The following is a 21,327-nucleotide window of genomic DNA, read 5'->3' as shown; positions in this document are numbered from 1 at the left end:
CATCAGAGTTTTCATATTTTTGTTTTACTTATCTCTACAGCTGAACAAATAAAAAGGTAATGTGCAATTACACATAAGCGGTATCAAATGTATGAGAAAGTAAGAAAAAAATCAACAGAAATATCTGTAAGAAACATACTTCAGACAAAAGCAAAACACCAAAGGTTAAGATATACTTCCACTCAAGAAATTAAGGACTGAGATTCTTCATGCAGTTTCAGTTTCCAAGGTGAAAAAGTACGTTTGGCATGAACACACTTGTAAATCACGCTTGTACTGGCTTTTGAAACTTCACTTTCCCTCTTTAAGAAACAGCCCAGTCTTAAAAGTGGATTGTGTTAGTGTAGCAAGCTTTTGATAGCTGAAGTGGCTACAGGGGTGGCTTCTGTGGGAAGCTGACAGAAGCTTCCCTGATGTCCAACTGAGACAGTGTGAGCTGGCTCTAGGATGAACCTGCTGTTGCCATTGTCCAAGGCCACGCCCATCAGCGGCTATGGTAGCATCTTGGGATAATGTATTTAACAAAGGAGGAAAAAACCTGCAGCTAGAGAAGAGTGGAGTGAGAGCATGTGAGAGAAAGAGCTCAGTAGGTACCAGGTCAGTGAAGAAGGAGGGGCAGGAGGTGCTCCACATGCTGAGATTTCCCTGCAGCCTCTGGTGCAGACCACAGTGAAGCAGCTGTTCCCCTGCAGCCCATGGAGGGGCCATGGAGGAGCAGAGATCCACCTGTAGCCCACTGAGGAGCTACTGGAGCAGGTGGATGCCCAAAGAATGATGTGATCCTCTGGGAAGCCCATACAGGAGCAGGCTTCTGGTAGGACCTGTGGCCTCATGGAGAGAAGCTCATGCTGGAGCAAGTTTACTGGCAGGACTGTGAACCCATGCTGGAACAGCCTGTTCCTGAAGGACTGCATCCTGTGAGGAAGACTCATGCAGAGCAGTTCGTGAAGAACTGCAGTCTATGGGAAGGACTCATGTTGGAAGAGTTCATGGAGAACTGTCTCCTGTGGGAGGAATCCCACACTGGAGAAGGGTAAGAGTGTAAGGAGTGCTCCCTGTGATGACGAAGTAGTGGCAGAGACGATGTGAGATGAACTGACCACAACCCCCGTTCCTTTTCTCTCTGCACAGCGGAGGGGTAGGAAGGCAGAACATTTGGAAATGAAGTCAAACCCCGGAAGAAGAGAGGGGTAGGGGAAGGGTGGTTTTTAAAATTTAATTACTAATTAAGCAGTATTTCCCCAAGTTGAATCTGTTTTGCCTCTGTCAGCAATTGGTGAGTAACCTTTCCCTGTCCATATCTCAACCCAGAAGACTTCCATTATATTCTCTCTCCCCTGCCAACCTGAAGGGAGTAGTGGAGTGGTTTACTGGGCACCTGCCATCCAGGGTCAACCCACCAGAAAAAGTCATAGTGTTATAAAAAATTTCTAAAGTAAAATTCATACCTCATAGTCTGGCCCTCCAAAGTGGGACTTTTTCTTCAGTTCTGTCACAGCATTTTTGTACGCTTCTTCAATTCTTCTCCTTTTCTCTGTCTCCTGTAAAATTACATAAACATTTGATGTAGCAAAAATGAAATGTCAACATGCCAATAAATGGAATGGCCAGGGTAGTGTTTTTTCCAAGCAACAACTGCAAAGCTGATGAGTTTCTGAATTTATTTGCATGTATACATTATATGTGCCGATATATATGCACATATTAGTTTGGGGAACTAGCTACCTTGAGGATACCTTCTAGGTCATGTGGAAGAAACTAGATCAGCAAGCAAAAACTGGTTTCTAGTTTAAGCATAGTGGTTCATGCTTCACTGGGAGTCATACTTTGTATCTGACACTTCATATAAACTTCCTTGATGCAGGAAGGGCAGGGATAACAAAGGGTAAAAACAAAAATGGTAAAAAGCTAACATGCTGAAAGTAGTATACACTAACAGTTTGTATACATAATTAGGGCAACATTAATAATTTTGTGGACTCCAAGCAGAGAGTGCAACTTGATATCCTTTTCCAGTAACAGACTGTGACTGTATTAGGAGCCAGTCTATGTAGAAACCTGATGGTGACTGTATCATTGTCTATTTTGAATAAAACAATTGTAATGCCAAAATCAGACTAAGTCTAATATTGCCTCTACAAATTCTGCATACTGCCAGATACTTTCCATGAAAAAGCTATAAACACTTCTGAAATTCTTGCAAAAATCAGCTTTTTTTGCAAGACGTTTCTCTGTCCCCTTTCAAAATCACTTCAGATGAAAGCAAGTTAAGTCTAACAGGTGGACATCACACTTCTTGCAGATATGGGTTTAATTATTCAGCAACCCAAACTGAAATTTAAAGATTCAGTGGAAAATCCTAAAGCAATACCGAAAAGCTGAGTTTACTAACTAGGAATTTGGTGGTAACATTCCCTCAAACACATTTTCTAGTTTTCAGTTAGGCAATACTTTTGATGTGGAGCAAGGTAGTATAGTTTTCTACACACAACAACAACAACAAAGAAGCACTTTGATGGAGACAATATTGTCCTTAACTGTGACTGTAGGCTTTTCCCTTCTGAAACAATCAAAGAGGCAGTACCTGCTAACAGATTTCATAAAATTTTGCATGTTTATCTTTTTTGAAAGGAACTGGAGAGTTCTGAAGATACGTAAAACATGACCTGAGTATAAGTCATGGAAAAATGCAGAAATGTTACCAGACTTGGAATGAAAAACAAAATAGACCCCACCTAAAACACAACTCCTTCTCCCACTCACCCCAAATCCCCACACTTTCTGTAGTTCAATCTTCAAATTAGTTACAATTCACATGTGTCAAAATATGACTCTCCAAATTTGCCAGCTTCTCTTGGCAATAATATTAGAGAAGGCAGAAACAAGAACAGAAAAATGCTGCAGCACTCAAGACAACATGAAAAGCATTATCACAAAGACTTTGTTGCCAGTAAAACAGTGTATCAAATACTAATGACAAAATCCTTTGTGTATACAATGTGTATACATTTTAAGAAAAGTCTGTTTTAAAATACATTCAATGTATTATATACTGCACTGGGATCAAAAAGTCAAGCTCAAGATTCTAAGAGCTAAGTATAGAAGATGGAATGAAAAGCTGTAACTACAATAACTTTAGATAATACTACATGCTTCACATCAATTTCATTCTGGACATTTGACTATTTTAGTAGTGAAAGAAAACTAACTACAGAATCTCTACTTCTATCATCTCACAATATTTATTTACTTTTTAGAGAAGTTTACAGACAGATTCAAGAAAATTGGAAGCACAAAGATCTACACCATTCTCATCCCACACCTATCATATGGAAAGCAAGTCTTTTGATCATGCCCATAGTTATAAAAGTTACTCTTAAAAAGTGCTGTTTAAGCACTAAAATGAAAAGATAAAAACTAAACCAAAAGCTCTACCACTGTGGAATAATGGTAACAGTCAATTGCTGTAATGAAGGAGGTAGGCATCAAGGTGTTGCTCACATGGGTAGCACTTGTGGGAGGAGACTGGGGCTGCCTTGTGGCAGACACAGGCGGCTCTTGCCAGCTCCAAAACAGACTCACTGCAACACAATGCTTAGCCCAAACAGCATGCATGTGACACTTCTCTGAGGGGAAAAAAAAAGGAGTAAAATATATTCTGTAGAGAGAAGAATTGGAAGAAAAAGTGAGAAATCACAGAAGAGATGTGGCCAAGACCAAGAAGATGAGGAGGTGCAGCTCCAGGGCAGAGAACATAGATGTCCAAACTGCAGAGGTATTTTCTGAAGAAACCACATCCCATGAAGGATCCACACTGCAACAGATTTTTTCCAAGAGGGCTGTCAGCAATGGAGGCACTAGAGCTGGGAAAAAAACTATGAGGAGGAAGGAATGGCAAAGATGAAGTTTGGGACTAATTGCAAACATTCCATTCCTCAACCCTGCACTGTCTGCTGCTAGCAGGCAGTAAGGTTATAGAACATACTACCTCAAGTGAGAGCACACAGCACGTACTGGACAATCAGCCCAGCCAGCCAGGGTTTGTGAAAGGCAGGTCCTGCCTTACCAACCTTCTTACCAAGCTTCTATGACAGGGTGACCTGCTTAGTGGATGAGAAAATAGAGAAAATGAGAATGAAGAGAACTGGAGAATGGAGAAAAGAAAATGAGAATCCTGGAGAAAATGGCAGCCCACAGTCTTGCTGAGTATACTCTTCACTCGTTAAGAAAAATCTGTCTGGGTGGCTGGGCCAGATAGTGGTGGTGAATGGAGTTACATCCAGCTGGTGGCCTGTCACCAGTGCTGTTGGCAGGGCTCAATATTTGGACAAGTTGTGGTTCATATATTTATGGATGATCAGGACAAGGGGATTGAGTGCACCCTCAGTCAGTTTGCAGATGTCACAAGCTGGGTGGAAGTGCTGCTCTGCTGGAGGGCAGGAAGGCTCTGCAGAGGGATCTGGACAGGCTGGATCATGGGCTGAGGCCAATGGTGTGAGGTTCAACAAGGCCAGTGCTGGGTCCTGCCCCTGGGTCACAGCAACCCCAGGCAGTGCCACAGGCTGGGACAGAGTGGCTGGAAAGGACCTGGGGGTGCTGCTGACAGCAGCTGAACATGAGCCAGGGTGTGACCAGGTGGCCAAGAAGGCCAATGGCATCCTGGCCTGGACCAGCAATAGTGTGGTCAGCAGGACCAAGGAAGAGATTGTCCCTCTGTACTCAGAATGGGTGAGGCCACACCTCAAATCCTGTGTTCAGTCCTGGGACCCTCAATTCAGGAAGGACATTGAGATGATGTCCAGAGAAGACCAGTGGAGCTGATGGAGGGTCTGGAGCACAGCTCCTGTGAGGAGTGGCTGAGGGAGCTGGGGGTGTCTAGTCTGGAAAAAAGGAGGCTCAGGGAAGACGTCATTGCTCTCTACAAGTGTCTGGAAGGAGGCTGCAGCCAGGTGGGGCTGGTCTTTCTGCCCACATAACAAGCATAAGCAGAAGAGGAAACAGTCTCAAGCTGCAGCAGGGGAGGGCTAGACTGGATATCAGGAGGAGGTTCTTCACTGGAAGGGGGAGACAAGCACTGCAACAGATTGCTCTGGCAAGTGGTGGTGTCACTGACCCTGGCAATGTTAAAAAAGCTGTAGATGTGGCACTCAGGGACACGGTTTACTGGGGGGCCTGGAAGGGTTAGGTTAGCCATTGGACTTGACGAGCTTTGAAGTCTTTTCCAGCCTTAATGATTTTATGATTCCAGGTAGAGAAGCCTACAGGGAAGGAATGAAGCTAAGCTCAGGAAAAGGGGCAAGACAACTTATTCCACTGTTTGTCTTTCTGTCTCCCATTAACTTCCCATTATTTTAAATCAGCAATAAATTGATTTTCCACATGTCAGGAATGTTCTGCCGTGACAAAAACCAGGGAGCAATCTTCCTGTCTTTCTCTTGACCCATGAGCTTTCTTATTCTACTTTTCTCTCTAATCCTGCTGAATGGGTGGTGAGCATTTCACTCTTTGCCAAGGCTATCCAACCACAAGTCGTTATTTCATTCAAGAAAAAATCTCCTCTTCCAAAAGGTGAGCAAAGAGAGGACTACCAAGTCATGACTTTATATATTAATTAAGGTACCTAATACCCTGACTGTCCTCTAAACTCCAGAAAATTTCATTGACATGGGTCTTTTTGAAAGTTGCAAGTCTACAAAAGCAGAGCAAGTTCAAAACTCTCAGGTTTCAGGAGCTTTTGCTCCTTTTAATTCCTGTGAAAAGAAGTCAAAAGAAGCTTGTGAGCCCCTTTAAAATATACTTACTCATGCTGTATGAGATATTAGCCCTGGGAGACAACCAGTGAAATTCAGGATTGATTTGGTTAATCACTTACACCTTCCACAAGTGTTTTAAAGCTAGTTCACAAGACAACAAAAAAAGTGACAAATCCCAAATCAATATAATTTTGAATTATATTTTAACATGTTATTCTTTATTAAAATATACTCAACTACAGGCAAAGAACACATGCTCTAAGGAAAGTCTCATCAGCACAAAAGAAGAATGTTTGTCCAGCACAGGGAAGGCTTCTGCTGTGGCATCTAACAGTAGCCTTCCCATATTTCAAGAAACTAATAAAGAAACTGAGCCAGTCTCCTCACAGTTTACAGGAGAAGTCTGAAAAATAAGCATCAGATACGGGAATAAAAGTTTCTCCAACAGGATATAAGGCAAAACTTTTTCACTCCAACAACAGATGAGGAACAGACTTAGAAGAGCTGGGCTGTCTAGAGTCTTGATATAGCTCTGAGCAACCTGGTCTGACTCAAACTGTCCTTACTTTAAGATGAAGGTTAAAGCAAAAGAGGGCTCTTGAGGTCTCTATCCAACCTGAACTCCCCTATGATCCTACAAACAGGCTTCCAGTCTTGGACGTACTGTGATTCTTCCAACATTCAGGTGAACCAGTAAAAAATTGTTGTCAGAAGTCACAATACAGTCACACAGGGCGAGGCACAAACTATAAAGAAGACAGGGTCAAGGATTCAAATATGGATATACTCATCCTTTGAAGAATATATCACTATATAGAGTAAGACTGATACATGGTATAAGCCACATCAAAATGCATAAGGATAACAGAAGGACAGCTACAGTGCACACCAGCCAGTAATGGCAAGATTCTTGAAATTAAAGCCTGAACTCCAACCTGCCATGCCTCCAACAACAGATCTCAGACAAGACGACACTGCTCCTTTAGAGCTGTTACACTGGTTGAGTAGGTTCAGAATGAACTATTGCTGCCCAGAATAATAGATACTCTAACATGACACAGAAGATTTAACCGATATAAAGTATAACTTAATTTCACCAATCTCCTAGAGGACAGTGAAATAATTTTATCTTGAGGAGACATATAAAGTTAGAACTGTTCTTCCCAGTGTTGTCACCACCTCTTATCATATTAAAACATTTCAGAGACTTGCACATCATTTTGCATACATGGATAATTAGGTCCATGTCAGAAGGCTGTAAGTAATACACTTACTACTATGAGATAATTTCAGGCTCTTTATAGATATAAAGAATATAGGACTACTATCTGAATAAGTGCTGTGAAAAAAAGACTATGATGAAAAGAGCTACTATATCACCAGTCAGAACAAGGCTCCTTAACACTTTACAGGGTTAATAATTTAAGCACCTGAAATTAATAAATGCTGTACATAAAAATAAAAGCAGTCGTTTGAGTACAAAAGTTAGTAACAACTTATTTGAAATTTAAATTTCAAGCTAAAGAAACTTTTTTTCAATATAAGTAAAAGGAAAATTATCTTACCTTATCTAGCCTTTTTTGCCAGCTTTCTTCACGTTTTACCATGAGTTCAATACAATGAGAGAGTGTAGCAAGGATTCCAGCAGTAGTTGCCTTGAAAGTTATAGCTTCTCCTTTAAAGTCTATGCCATTAATTCCTTTGGGTGTCACATGTGGAAACACTAAAAACATATATATGAGATCACTGATAGCTGCCCTTAACCAAACAATCACTTCACACGTATGTGTTATATCTGAAGACAACAGACTGGCTACAAACTTAATTTAAAAACAAAAATCTAAAATGATAATAATGTCCACAGTTAGCCACAGGATAAAGAAAAATACTCAAAAGGCGAAACAGCTCCTTGCAGCTTCATCTTGCTATATTGTACTTCAAGCCTGCTTGTAATGCTGTATTACTCTGCACTCTGCAAATCATGTGGGTGGAGGGAGTGGTAATAGTTTGTAACAATAGCAGTTTGACAGCTTGAAATGGGGCCTAATTAACACAGAGCAACCTTAAAACATATCAGACTCAGCACTAAGAAAGGAACAATTTCAAAATGTCATCAAATCCAAAATGTATAATTCAAGGTTCTTTTAAGCATATAATTACAAATTTTAAAACCTAAAAGTAAAAAGGTATAAGATAAAAAGCATCAAATGTGCTGAATTTTCCAAGTACTGTGAGTTTTACAGTTCCAAGAACTGCTTCATGCTGTCAACCAGGCCATCTGTTGCTAAGGCTATTTAAACAAGTCATTTAAAATGTGTTCAAAAAAAAGTACCTATTATATGTCACACTGGTACGTAGGTTGACATAATAACATATCAAGCACTGCACATGAATGTCAGAAAATATTACAAAGCAGAAGTACACTCAAGTTGAAGTTCACTGAACCCAGCAAGTTAAAGTAACTCCTGCTATTGCCAAAGAGCAAGCTCATGACTTATCACCTGGACTGACATAGTTTTTTTTCCTCCAGTCTGTCAGTTTGTCAACATATGACTTTTACAGTTTAAAAAGTACAAATTAATTTTTGAGTAAGTTTATTTGTCTGCAAGAGCAAAGCAGAACTTTCAAGCAGTTCCATTCTGTAATGACAGAGCACAGTGTCTGCACTTTGGGAACAGAAAGCAATCATCACATGGTCTTCAGCAGTGGTTCAAGTCTCTAGAAGTATCACATGCTCCCCTTTCAGAAGGAATCCAACTCTTCTTCAAACAAGTAATTACAGACTACACACAACTTCAAATACCTCAAGAAGCAAACCTACTATTGTAGAATAAAACTTTTTTGTTTTTTTTTTTTAAATTTAAAATCTTCAACATTCCCTAAAAGGTAAAAAATATGGGGGCGGAGAAGAAAAAAAAAAGGCAAGGGAACGAAGAAACTGTTTCAGAAATGATAATTAGCAGAGCACCTCTTCCTCCCCAACAGCTGCAGAGGGAACACAGAAGGGACTGAGACTGACAGTGGCATAAGATGGCAAGGAGGTGATGCAGTGTCTCCACTCAAAACAATTAAAATTATACAAGAACTTTACTGATAATACTTCACAACTGAAAAAGATGATTTCATACTAATATTTCCTCCGGCTGGTGTAGGCTATGTTCACATGCAGGCTTAATAGTACAGCTATAAGCTTGCAGATGTGATTTTTCTCTCTCACTTAGGAAATATGTAGACATGCTGAAGAAACTGCCACTAGCTGCAACACTATACAAATAATTTCAGAAATCTCTGCAGTAGAATTTAAGGGAAATACAGCAACACAGTTTAATTTTCTGGAAAAAAGAACTTTTGTCCCTTTCTAAGTCTCAGCCACATCTCATTAACAATTCCAGAGAGTTCTAAGACATTCTTTAATGACTAGTCTCAGAGTAGGTGTGATAGATGCAGAGCTGCAGACTTAAAGTCAGTGCCTTAAGTTTTTCAGTCATTACAATTATGGGCAAAAATGAACATCTTGCAGAAGGATGTAAAACCTATTTCTTTAAAAAGATGGTCACTCAACAGGTTCCTTATGATGGATATAAGTATTTTGATTCATTCCTAATCATGGGAAATATCTGTCTTTCTGAAGCATGCTGGGAGATGACCTCAACCCTTACCTCAGGAACAACTGAGCTCAGCATTTTACAAGTACTTGTGAGAAGATTTTCTATTTGGAGAGACCAAATCTGATTCCTTTTCTACACTTTTTTTCATGTCAGCAACAAATTGACCATTTCAAAATTAAATCAGCATCGGGGGATCTCTGTTTAAAGGTAAAGACTAATAAGAAAGGGTTCTTACTGTTGCAACTGCTCTTTGGTTATCAAACTGCATGCTGTCAACTGAAAAAAGCAGGATAATTTTGTCTCCCACCCTAACATCAATTTCAACATCTTCCAAGCAGTTAATTTTTCATTATTCCATCTACACTCTATTTCTGACTTGTTTTCTCTTTTGCTTCATACAAGGAATTCTTCATATCTTTCTTTAACTTTCAACAGCTCTTTAGCTTTTCTCTCCTAGACCTCTGTGTCTGTTAGGATAGATGTTTCCCTTCTTGTTCCCAAGATTCTGCTGGTAACACCTTCCCACTGTTTGATCAAATATTTTTTCCAGAGAAACAAGAAAATATTCTAAAGAGTAAGTTGAATTATGTTTTTCCATTTTTTTTCCATTTTAAGCTCCCTTAACATATTACATCACTAATGTAATTCTAAGTGAAAAACAAACATTTGTGTCCGTGATCCATTTCTTGATGAGCATTGTTGTTATCTTCTGTGGATTGCAATAGGATCAATATAATTAGTTTTCCTCTAACAACCCCAGTTTTTGAGCAATGTTTTGGCAAGTATTTTTCCTTCATTCAAAGCACAAAAATCCAGTGTCAATCTCTGCTGTAATTTACATGCAATTTTTCTCCTTCAGCCTTTGTACCATTTCCATCTCTACAGTTCCTGTACAAAGGACATCTTCCATATCCAAGGTGGTTCCTTAAGTAGGTTACTCCTGCTCTTCCTATTCTTAGAAATTTAAATCTAAATATGTTCTCTTTCCTGAGGGGATGAATGCGAACACTTACAGATCAAGACTCTACTCTGAATATAAGATCCCAAAGGGCAAATATGCATCAGCCAGATACCATACCTTGGTGTTTTATATAAATTATTACAGTTACAATTACCAGATCTTGTAATTGGAAAGTGGCCAATACATTTAAATAACTTCATTGTACTCTACCTACCTCTTTACCTAAAGATCCTATAGAACACAGAAAAGAGAAAGTGTCCCTATCCAAATTACCTTCAGAGCAATACACAAATGTCCATACTTACATTAACTTTCTCCTCTCACCCAGACAACAAATTGCAAAAGTAATTTTTTTTTTACTTTAAGTCCCTTAAGTAGGTCTTAAATCTAATAATTTGAGCTTTAGATTGCTGCACTAGTAGTTTGAACAGTAGGCTTAAACACTCCATCACATCATAGTAAGCTAAATTAAGAGGTTGAACCTATGCCTCACTTCCTGAACCACTGAGTAGAGAACTATCACAGAATAAAAAGGCAACCACTTGTAAGCTACAGTTAAGAAGATTGTTAGAGTCCTTCCAGGACGAGATAGAAATTTCAAGAAGAGAACCTGAAATTTGAGAAAGCAAATTTTAACAGCTGCTCTGAGGCTAAGCTTTAAAAAGGGCAAAGTTCAAGATGAATCTTTCACTGCAGTTTGGTCTGACCTTTGTTTTCTGCCCAATACATGATCATGTCTGTCTCAATCTGAGACATCTACTTTCCCCACTGTATCACTTTTAATTCCACTTTAAGACAGAGACTCTAATTATGCATTTCCAAATAAGTTTTGCAGCACTCAGCTACTAAATATTTAATTAATTTAGCCACTAGAAATCAGACTGAGGCATAGAAAAACTGAAATGGGGAAAAATACTTTCATATAAATAATTGATGGAAAGTAAATTCAGTGGAATACAGGACTCAACTGGAATTAGAAGTTCTGCAAAATGCAAGGGGTTGCAGAATTATTTTCTGTAGTGAGCTATAGTGAGTGAATTTATACAGGTATCCAAAACACCCAGTATCAATTTCTTAGCATGAAGTTCCCAAAAGCTTGATGACCAGCTCCATTAAAAATACAGACTTTCCTAACGACATTCCCCATAGTATATGCATATATACTGCAGATGTGCTAGAACAATGTAGCTATGAAAAAATTTTCTACCAGTAATTTAAGCTGAAACTCCTACATGATTGTACAAAAATTGAGTTTGACAAAGACATCTCTTCCAAAATGAATCATGTAATAAAATTAAACTCTTAGCATTTGTTAAAGATTACAAAAAACTTAAAAAGCCTAACTTAACAGTTCTTAAAAAAAAAAGAATATACAGACAACAACGTTAGTGGAACCATACACCTGCTTACACTTGCTTCAAATCTTCTGTGTTATGCTACTTAGTCTCTGAAATCAGCATTACAATTAATACTCCACAGAAAAATCTACTTATGTGATGAATTCTGGAAGTAATCTGAAAAGCTGCTTCCGTTCCGTTTCCTCTCCTCTTCCATCACAACAGTTTTGGATATGCTTTAGAAAAAGCACTTAAATACAAGAAGAAAGTATGTAATACATGGGAACAACAGCAAACAAAAAGAAAATGGAAGACACAGAAAAGGCTTATTTTGCCCTATATTTTCTAGGTTCTTATGAAAGTATTTACATTTAAAAAAACAATTCTGGTGAGTACTTTGGGAGATTCCATCACACTTGAAACTGAAAGTGCAATTTCCAAGCTTTGTGAATCAAGTGTAAGAAATACCTTAGGACTAAGTGAATTGCCAATAAGTAGAGAGTGTAAACACTAGAATATTTCAGTCAGAAACCATGAGAAGGTCTAAGAAAAATTCAAATACAGTTTAAAAGCATACACAACTTCCTCCAAGCCAGAACTACCAGATTTCTTGACCAGCAAGACTTGCATGAGTTCTTCACATTTGCTGCATGGGTACAGTGAGTAAAATAACTAGTTCATTTATTATAAAAATAAAAATCAGAATTATGATCATTATAACAATGAAAAGGACAGCACAAAAGCTCTAAAATTATGACAAATGAGAATCAGTAACAGTGTTGTCTTAACCATTCCACAGCCATAGTACTTGTGAAAACCACAGGGTGACATCCCCAAGTGAAAAAGCATTGAAGTCCACCAAACTCCTAAAGCAGGTAACACTTGCAATAACCTGTTACAAAATCTCAGTTCCCAACATTTGAAAAATGCAACTGTTTAAACAGAATTTTGCAGCAACAACAACTTTAGACACAGAATAGGAAATCCCAGCTTGACAAACTTCTATTAGTATTTGTGTGAATAACTCAGAGAATCACTAGAAATTGCTAAAGAATTACAACGTGACTAAGAACATCCATTCACATACACTTAAATAGCTATTTTTGCAATTTTCTGCTTAAAAAAGAGCATAATACACCTGTCTTGTATGAGACATATCACCATACCATTCATTCTAATTTTCACCACTGAAAAAATTGGGACAAACTTACATTTCTCCTTACTGCTGTTACTGTTATGTACAAAATCTCCATCAGGACGTACTGTAGGAAAATCATCTTCATCATCTTCTACCACTAGATTTGAGAGAGAGTATTATTATGGGAGTGAGAAAGCTTTTCTAGTTCTTTGGTGTGCAAGAAAGAATTAAGACCGTCTACATGGTTAGCCAACACTTCTTCCTGTAACAACAGTCATTACTCCTCCCTCCCTTTTGGGTTTGGTTTATTTTATTATTTTTTGACCCAAGACTACTACCAGCATAAATGTCAGTTAACAGCAGAATCTAACCTTGCTCAGCATTGAAGTCTAGCATTCAATTCTCTGGTGAGAGCAACATACTTTGGTGTTACAAGTGGATAAGCAGGAGCCATGATTCAGTACTTATCTAATCTTCTACACTGGAAAGTTTAAAAAAAAAGTGGAATTGCACTTCTCTGGTGTTTTATTGCTGCAGAAAGTTTCACACTGCCAGAACAAATACAGGGATGCCTCAGTAGAGTGCGCAGATACAGTGACAATCTGTGCTCAGGTATAAGCAATTCAGAGATATGCAGACATCCACATCATAGTCTTGTATGGTCTCAAGTGTGCATTCAGTGTTCTATTTCCATCCAATACACCTCAGAAGCATTACTCAGGGCAGCACGTTTGACCTTTTAAAAACAGTGTATTGTTTCTATACAAAACTAATATCCCATTAGTTTTTCAAAATAACAGGTAAGAGACAGCAATAAATCTATTTCGTGAGAGTTAGCAATTGGTATTCTGTAACAAAACACTTAAAAAGAGCATTGCTTTTGTACAGTTGACAGCTACAGGCTAACATCAAGTGGATTTTAAAGCAAATCTGAATTCCAAAGTAAAAATAATTAACATGTTTATGCATTTATGCAAATGACTGCTCCTTTACTAAACTAAATGTAGGATACATATTTCATTTAAAAGACATTAAATTGTATTGTAACAGTATCAAGATGTTGGGGGGGGGGGGGGGGAGCTACATTCTATGGAGGGAGGAGTTTTCGGCTACAGTGTTACCTTTATCCCTCTGGAGTTCATCTTTGGAAACTGCATCCGCACAAGCATCAAAGTATTTCTGCAAAGTATCAACTTGTCTGCACAAGATGTCTCTAAAGGTTTCCATTTCTGCAAGCTTCTCACGTAAGCTATGGCCCTTCTGAAAACACAAACGAAAAAAGCCTGCAATGTTTCTACACACTCAACAACAGCTTGATGCTGTATAGCTACAATTTAACTTAAAAAATATATTTCTGCAGCTATGAAAAAGAAATTGAAGTATCAAGGGCATTTTAGATATCAGCAATTATGAAATATTGTTAATGTCAAAAGAAAACATAATCAAGTATTCCTTACTATTTTGTCACTGGTCTCAATGTTTTCTCTTGACTGCAACTGCTACTTCAGAGCACTCCACAAAAACTTATTAAAAATGTGAACTTGCATGCTACCAGCTTTATACATATTTGCCTGAAAGCAGTCAGCTCCAGTTTAAGATCTTTCTTGTGTTCTTTCTCTTCCGCTCTCCCAGAAGTACAGCACATTCAGTTCATATATTAAATATTTATACGTGTGACACAAGGAAAGCCATAATTTGTCAGGCAGGGCTGTATCACACATATTAAGCTACAGAATTGGTGTTTGTTTTCAACTGGAAAATGAAAAACAGGATATTCTGGTGAGTAAACTAGTAAAGGTTAATGAACACACCCACAAGTTTGATCTTCTTGCCACAGAAGATGACACCACAATTTAAATAGGATGATTGCATGAGAGGCAGGAGAGAGATCCCCCCATCATCTGTATGATGGACTACTGACATTTAAACTAAATATTTCATGTCTTTTCTATAAGTCTTTATACGTTACTTTTCCAGTTGCACGCTATTTACACACGAATGTCAGGAAAACTTTTTGCACGAACCTTGAATGAAGAGGTGGATGTTGCAGAGTATCCACTTGCTCCAGAGACAAGAGACACCATGGAGCCATGACGTCGCAAACTTGACTCTGACCCATAGCCAGATTCAGTCTAAAAATCAAACCACACAAAAAACTAAGGTGCCAAGGCTTTTGATAAAACAGAAATAATGAAAACAACATTAATGTAATATTCTCTGAACCCATCCACTTGTTTTTTGCAGTAGAGGTTTAAATAACTCAAACTGTGCCTGCATCTAAGATGTTGATATAGTATCTGTGAAGTTATTATAAACTTTTTATTATAGATTAATCAATTTGTAAAATAATTTGTTTTGAATTATGTGCCCCCAAAGGACACAGCAATATATATTTAACGGTTTAAAAAAGGGACAGTGTTTCATTAATTTGGTTTGTGTAATTCCTAAGAAGCAACTTTCACACAGCCTATTAAAAAACTTACATTACTCTATAATTAATTGGGGGATAAAACATGGTTCAGTCTCAAGACAACCAACTTCATTCAATCCACCCAATCATACAAATAGTACCATTTTCTTTTTAAAAGCAACAAAATAGAAATCAAAGAAAATCAGACAATTACTTCTATCAAGTTTTTTTCCTGTTTCAGGCTTCTTCAGCAAAAGAAGCCTTTTTAGACTGAAATTAATATTTCATGAGAACAAAAGTCTACATAAAACAAGGTAAGACTAAAAGTAAGAGAGAAGATACAATAATAGTAACTAACCAAACAATGAAAAAAGAAAAACATCTCTTTATTAGAATAACATTTAGAAGATCAAAAAAAGAGTTTGACAGATTTCCTCACAAGTCAAACAGAAGCAGATACTGAGGAACTGAAGGAAAATAAATTTCTCTAAATGTTAATGTAAATGATGTGCATGGCAAAGGAGATGAAAGATCTTGATAGCGAACATAAGCAATAAGCAGGTGGTTCAGAATAGTACATGAAATAGTGTTAGTAGATGAGTTTGATCAAGTAGACAGAGACAACAGTGAAGGACTTTGACACAAATGAATTCTGCAGTAGCACCAAAACTCCAAAGGGGCAGGGAGAGGGGAGACAAAACAAATGGTATAGAACAAAGAAGAAGCAATTATGAAATTCCAGTTGTTGCACATTTTATGGAAAAACTGGGAGCTGTATAGGCTTTGAGAAGGCAGGAGAGTGTGGATAAGTTAAAAAGCAGGGAAAGGTAAAGAGTTCTTTGAAGTGTCGGTTAGAATTTGGGCAAAGTGGGACGAAGTATGTATGTATGAGTTACAAGTAAGAGTTTGGGCATACAACTTTGTTTCAAAAGCATTTAATAAGCACAAACCTGAAAAGAAGAGTCACCCAACGCTTTGAAACATTTCTTTAAAAATTTGCTTGAAACGTAAATATAAAAAGACTTCACTGCTTAATCAGTACCTTCAATATTTATTTAAGCATATGCCACAAATCTTAAGATGACCCAATATGTTTTTATTATAGTCAGTTTGACAGTGAAAATTAATTTAATTTTCTCTGTAACTTGTACACACTAGGAAAGGTGACAGAACTTCATTAAACAGGATAAGGCTTAAAGAACAGATCCATTTTAAAATGTAGCCAAAATACCCACTTTATTGAGGTTAGAGTATTTTAACTAAGGATAGGAAGTGTTTTCTCATTTTGTCCTTAAAGTGAGAAAGACACACCTATTCAACACCTTGCTTTAAGCTTAGAAAGTGAAATTTTTTGATTCCTTTATTTGAGATTTAGTCAAAGCCACGCCTATGTAGTCCTACTTTAGAACTTCCAAGAATACTTGTAAACTTATAAGTAGGAAATCTGATGCCTTACATTCTACATCTAAATTAAATCATTTTCTTCTGATACTGTGTATATAGTCAATACTCAGCTAATTTAGCAATATATAATAAATTTAATTTTAAATATTTAATAAATATTGCTAATTTAGCAATAACAAAATAAAAATACTGAAGGTGAAAGGAAAAAACCCAACCCTTCTTTCCACATCAATACATAAGCTTGATTTTTCTAAGGTATATTTTCAGCAGAATATTTATTTCTCTCATTTATGCTTATGATTATTATTTCCACTAAATAATTTATCCATGCTACAGAATCGTACATGTAACAGCATACACGATTATATGGATACAGCTATCAGCTTGCAAAGTCTACCAATAAAAAGGTGCAACATCATTAACTATTTGTTATCGACAAGCAAATTCAGCAGGCATTAAGAGCAGACTGAACAGCACACATCATGAATCAAAAGCATGGACATTTACAGACCATGTTCACAAAACTGTGTCAGACCATTATGTTCGAATAGCCAAGAGGAAAAAAAATAAAATTACAATACTTATTTTTCACAAGAACTGGAAAACAAGTACTCATTTCAAACTGATGCACAGAGACAAGCCATCCTGCTCACAGCAGACGCATGCAGGCAGACGAACAGAAACAAAGAAAGCATGAATCATGCAAAGCCCCACCATTCTACTACCGCAACATCTAAACGAGAGCAGGTCACTGCTGCATTTATGTCTTGCAAAGCAGATCATCGTTAACTAATCACTGCAGAAATAATCATTTACATTGAGAAGAGGAATGTAGACAAAGTTTCTTCTGTTTATATAAATTTTAATTTCCCAAGATAAAAACTGGAAAAGCTGGTAGAGTTCATATGATAGAAATCAACAGTCTCTGCTTCAAAACAAAATTACTTGCAGAAGTCGTATCAATTCATACCATCAAGCACTAATGCAAATTGCCATGCTCGGTAAAAAGATGCAGTTCTTGGAAACTCCATGCATACACGACAGCTTCAAAGCTACATTAAAATTGGCATTTGATAGTAATTGCAACACCTTCAGCTTTCTAAGGCAATGCATAAAATCCATTAATCCTTTTGTTGCAACAGACATGAGGAAAGAGCCACATGATCCAAAGCTTCATGTGATCCTTTAACTGGAGCAGATGCTAGTATCAGCAACAAGGCAGTACGTCAGAAAAGCTGCTTTCAATAAAAAAAGCTAAGTATTTGCAGAATCACATTGCAGATCTCTGTTACTGCTCGCACTGATCCTTAAGTGGAAAATAATACCCTTGAATAAAGCACAGACTCACAGTAAAGTTCTCCCACTAAAAAAATCAAATAAAGCAAATTATTCTCGCATGTCTTCAAGGAACTCTTTTGATTTTGTCTCAATATGCACCTGTGAAGCACTTCAATGTACGTTTGTTCACCAAGGCACATATATTCACTTAGCATTATAAATTATTTATTATTTTACATAACACAACCAGCAGGCAGCTCCTCCCTCTAAGGCATACAGCTCACTCAGAAGGTGATGGAACTGATATCAGGACAGAGTGATTCTAATCTCATTCTCTACAGTATTTGTGAAAATACACTCAGTCTCACTCAAACATCCAAGAGATCAAGCCACAATATCTTATGAAAAAAACAGAAGATAGAAAAGGTAGTAACAAAAAAGAGCTGGAAGGTACTATGAAAGGCTTGGTGGAAAACAAACAGATAAGCTCTGTAAAACAACTATGTTCCAAAGGAAATTTTTAGACTTGCTGCAAATGCTTCAGAAAGATGGGTCAGTGCATGGATGAGCCAAGGCAGGGCTACCCTACAAAATTATTGCAGACAGTAAGAACACAACAGACACTATGCTTTGCGTAGTACAGGATGCATTTCTGAGGACTGAAATTAAAGATATAACTATCATGTGACTATAGGTCTGATTTTTCAATTGTTCTGAAGCTGCTGACAATGGAAATTTAAGGTTGCAAAATTAACATAGTAGTTAGCAGGAAGGCAGAGATAAAAATTCCACAATCCAGGTCAGGGCAGCTGGATAGTGATTCCCCCACCAACATCCCTCCCAGGCAGAGTGCATATGACTATTTAAAAGGAAAGAGCTTCTAATCTGACCTTTTTTTACAACTGCAAAAACAAGGAAAGACATGTAGCCCTAACGTTTTCCTCCAGCAGTGACAAATGTTGCAATTCCACAATAAACACTCAGGTTATGTGCACAGGAGGAATCCCCAGAAATTCCAAATTGAAAAACACACACAAAAATAAAACTCTCCACTGAGCAGAAGTGCCAAAACCCAAGCTGACAATAATTGCAACATTTAGTGTATTTAGTAACAAAACTAAAGCACCTTGTACTCCTGGGTCATGGGACTATAAGCAAGTCTGGGAGAGGCTACATTTATACCTTCCATGAATAAGGGCTGTCAAAGGTCTGTATTGTAATACAAGAAATAATAAATTCCATTCTATTAGACACTGGCAGAAAAAGCACTGATGTTTTGGTGTCAGTTCCCAATGCGCTAAAGAAAATGCTGTTGCTTGTTTTCATGCTCTGAAAGCTAGTGGATTTTAAAGAATGAATTAATTCCATTACATATTGTCTGGCTAGCACTCATGTAACTGTGCCTTTAAGAAAATGAACAGTTATGATCCCAAGTGAAAGAAGTAGTCACATTGGTATTTTTAGCACTTATACAAAAATGCATAATAGTTATATTAATATTATTACATCATCACAATATATAAAATTCAAAAGGGAGTGTCGCCAGGGTTAAGCTCTAACTAAGGCAGATGAGTCAGGCAGATGAGCAGCAGGAAAAACTGCTGCAGGAGTCTGAGAACTGGCCCTTCCATGGAGCATCCACTAGGTGGAGGGAAAAGTCCACGCCTTGCAGGGACTGAGCATGCAGGAATAACCCAGCCTGTCTCAACAAGGGGATGTAGCAAGGAGACTAAGACACACACTGTGTTCACAGTTAACAGGCATTTAGGAAATCTTACTTATCCTTCAAAATGGCAGGGAAGGAGTGATTGCCTCTTACTCCAATTCTTGGTTTAGTTTTATTTTCTAACCAAAGTTAAGTGTTACATTAATATCTACCCCTGTAGAAGCAGAAAAATGTATCCACCATCAGTATTATGGTGAAGAATCTTGGGCTAAAGACCACAATGAGATTTCCAAAGAGCATAGTTAAACAGCAATGGGGGTTTATTCACCTTTGTTAAAAGGTACTTGTTGCAAGCCTGAGCCTGTTTTGGATACGGACTTGAGAGGCGTACACTTTGCTTAATCAGAATAAACATTTTCCTTACAAGAAACACTAGGATTCAAAGTACAGGTGCAGGCAAGGTTCTTACTTGCACTAAAAGAAATGGACTACAAAAGGCTTTACATCCACGCAGAACATATTTATCAGCAGATAAATAGACTTAGCTATCTATGCTTCTTATCAATAAGAAGAAAAACTGCCAAAGCAAATGCTCCTGCAAAAACCCATGAAGTCCCTTGTTCATCTAGTGCAATTAGCAGTTACCTTGGCTAAATTCAGAAATGGATTGTTTCCCCCTTCTAATCTTTAAACATTTGGCCATCAGAATAGATATCTCTATCAAATGGCTGGCATAATGTAATATATAGAAATCATTGGAGGATCAAAAAGTTGGAATTTTCAAATTCCATAATATATTTGAGAAAGAATTTAAGGAAAACTATCTCACAAAAACTATCTCACACACAAAAGAAATACATGCAAACACATGCTGTTTAAATTGCCATCTCCTAATAGTAATTTGGGAAAAAGTGGGGGAAAAAGGGGTTTACTTTTAATATATTTCTTGTATTGCATCTCACCCCCTATTACAACTAACACAATTTTCTTCACTTTCAAAACCTATTACCTACTCTTACTTCCTTCTTGCTGTAGCCCTTGTCAGCTCTCGACACCTACTTCCTTCAAAAACAACAGAGGCTCACTGACCTATCATACTTTTGAACCGAAACAGTTATATGAAATAAAGGACTCCAAGACAGGCAACTTTTTGTCATGTTCCTGATATAGTTTCAGATTGCTCAAGTTGTCAAGGGTTGAAGATTCATAAAAACCAGTACTACTATTGAGTCAAAACCATGTTTGTTTAAAAACAAAGCCCAGTCTGATTTAAAAGCTCTTTATGCAACAGCATTCTGCCATCTCTAGAAGCTTTACATGCATTTCTAATCGTACATTAATTTGACAACATAAAGATTCCATATATTAAGCTCAAACTATCTAGACAATAATTCCGTCCAAAGGTAATTTTACTTTCAAACAACAGATGAACATACTGGACATAAAAGTACCAGAGTTCTGAAAGCATAATTATCTAAGGAAAAACTCTGCATGACAGGCAGAAAATAATCAGATTCATTAAGGTTGGAAAAAACTTCCTAGATCATTGAGTCCACCCTTTCACCCAACACCACCATGCCAAATAGACCACAACACTAAGTGTCACATACAGACTTTTACTCTGTGCCTCCAGAGGCTCCATTAGTTTCCTGGGCAGCCCATTCCAATACCTGATCACCCTTTCAGTGAAAAAATTCTTCCCAATGTCCATCCTGCAGAGCCTTCCTATCCTCCAGCAGATCAACACTCCCACCCAACTTGTCACCTACAAA

At 37.7% G+C, this 21,327-nt stretch overlaps 1 protein-coding gene across 5 annotated transcripts in view; it reads right to left on the bottom strand.

Moving 5' to 3' along the window:
- CERT1 (ceramide transporter 1) overlaps positions 1–21,327 on the bottom strand; it is an 80,011-nt gene that overhangs the window by 15,895 nt on the left and 42,789 nt on the right. For 2 of the 5 annotated variants that reach the window (XM_064403356.1, XM_064403357.1), the window contains exons 4-8: positions 14,822–14,929; positions 13,919–14,057; positions 12,871–12,954; positions 7,319–7,476; positions 1,449–1,541 (exon numbers count right to left, since the gene is read on the bottom strand). In XM_064403356.1, coding sequence (XP_064259426.1) covers positions 1,449–1,541; positions 7,319–7,476; positions 12,871–12,954; positions 13,919–14,057; positions 14,822–14,929 — 582 coding nt within the window. Of the gene's footprint in view, positions 1–1,448; positions 1,542–7,318; positions 7,477–12,870; positions 12,955–13,918; positions 14,058–14,821; positions 14,930–17,325; positions 17,410–17,581; positions 17,601–17,700; positions 17,884–21,327 lie in introns of those variants that run through there. The other 3 variants (XM_064403359.1, XM_064403360.1, XM_064403358.1) reach the window with 3 other exon arrangements.

Source organism: Passer domesticus, chromosome Z (assembly GCF_036417665.1).
Source record: "Passer domesticus isolate bPasDom1 chromosome Z, bPasDom1.hap1, whole genome shotgun sequence".
Classification (NCBI taxonomy): Eukaryota; Metazoa; Chordata; class Aves; order Passeriformes; family Passeridae; genus Passer; species Passer domesticus.
Note: the sequence above shows the minus strand (reverse complement) of the source record. Positions and strands in the feature narration are given on the sequence as shown.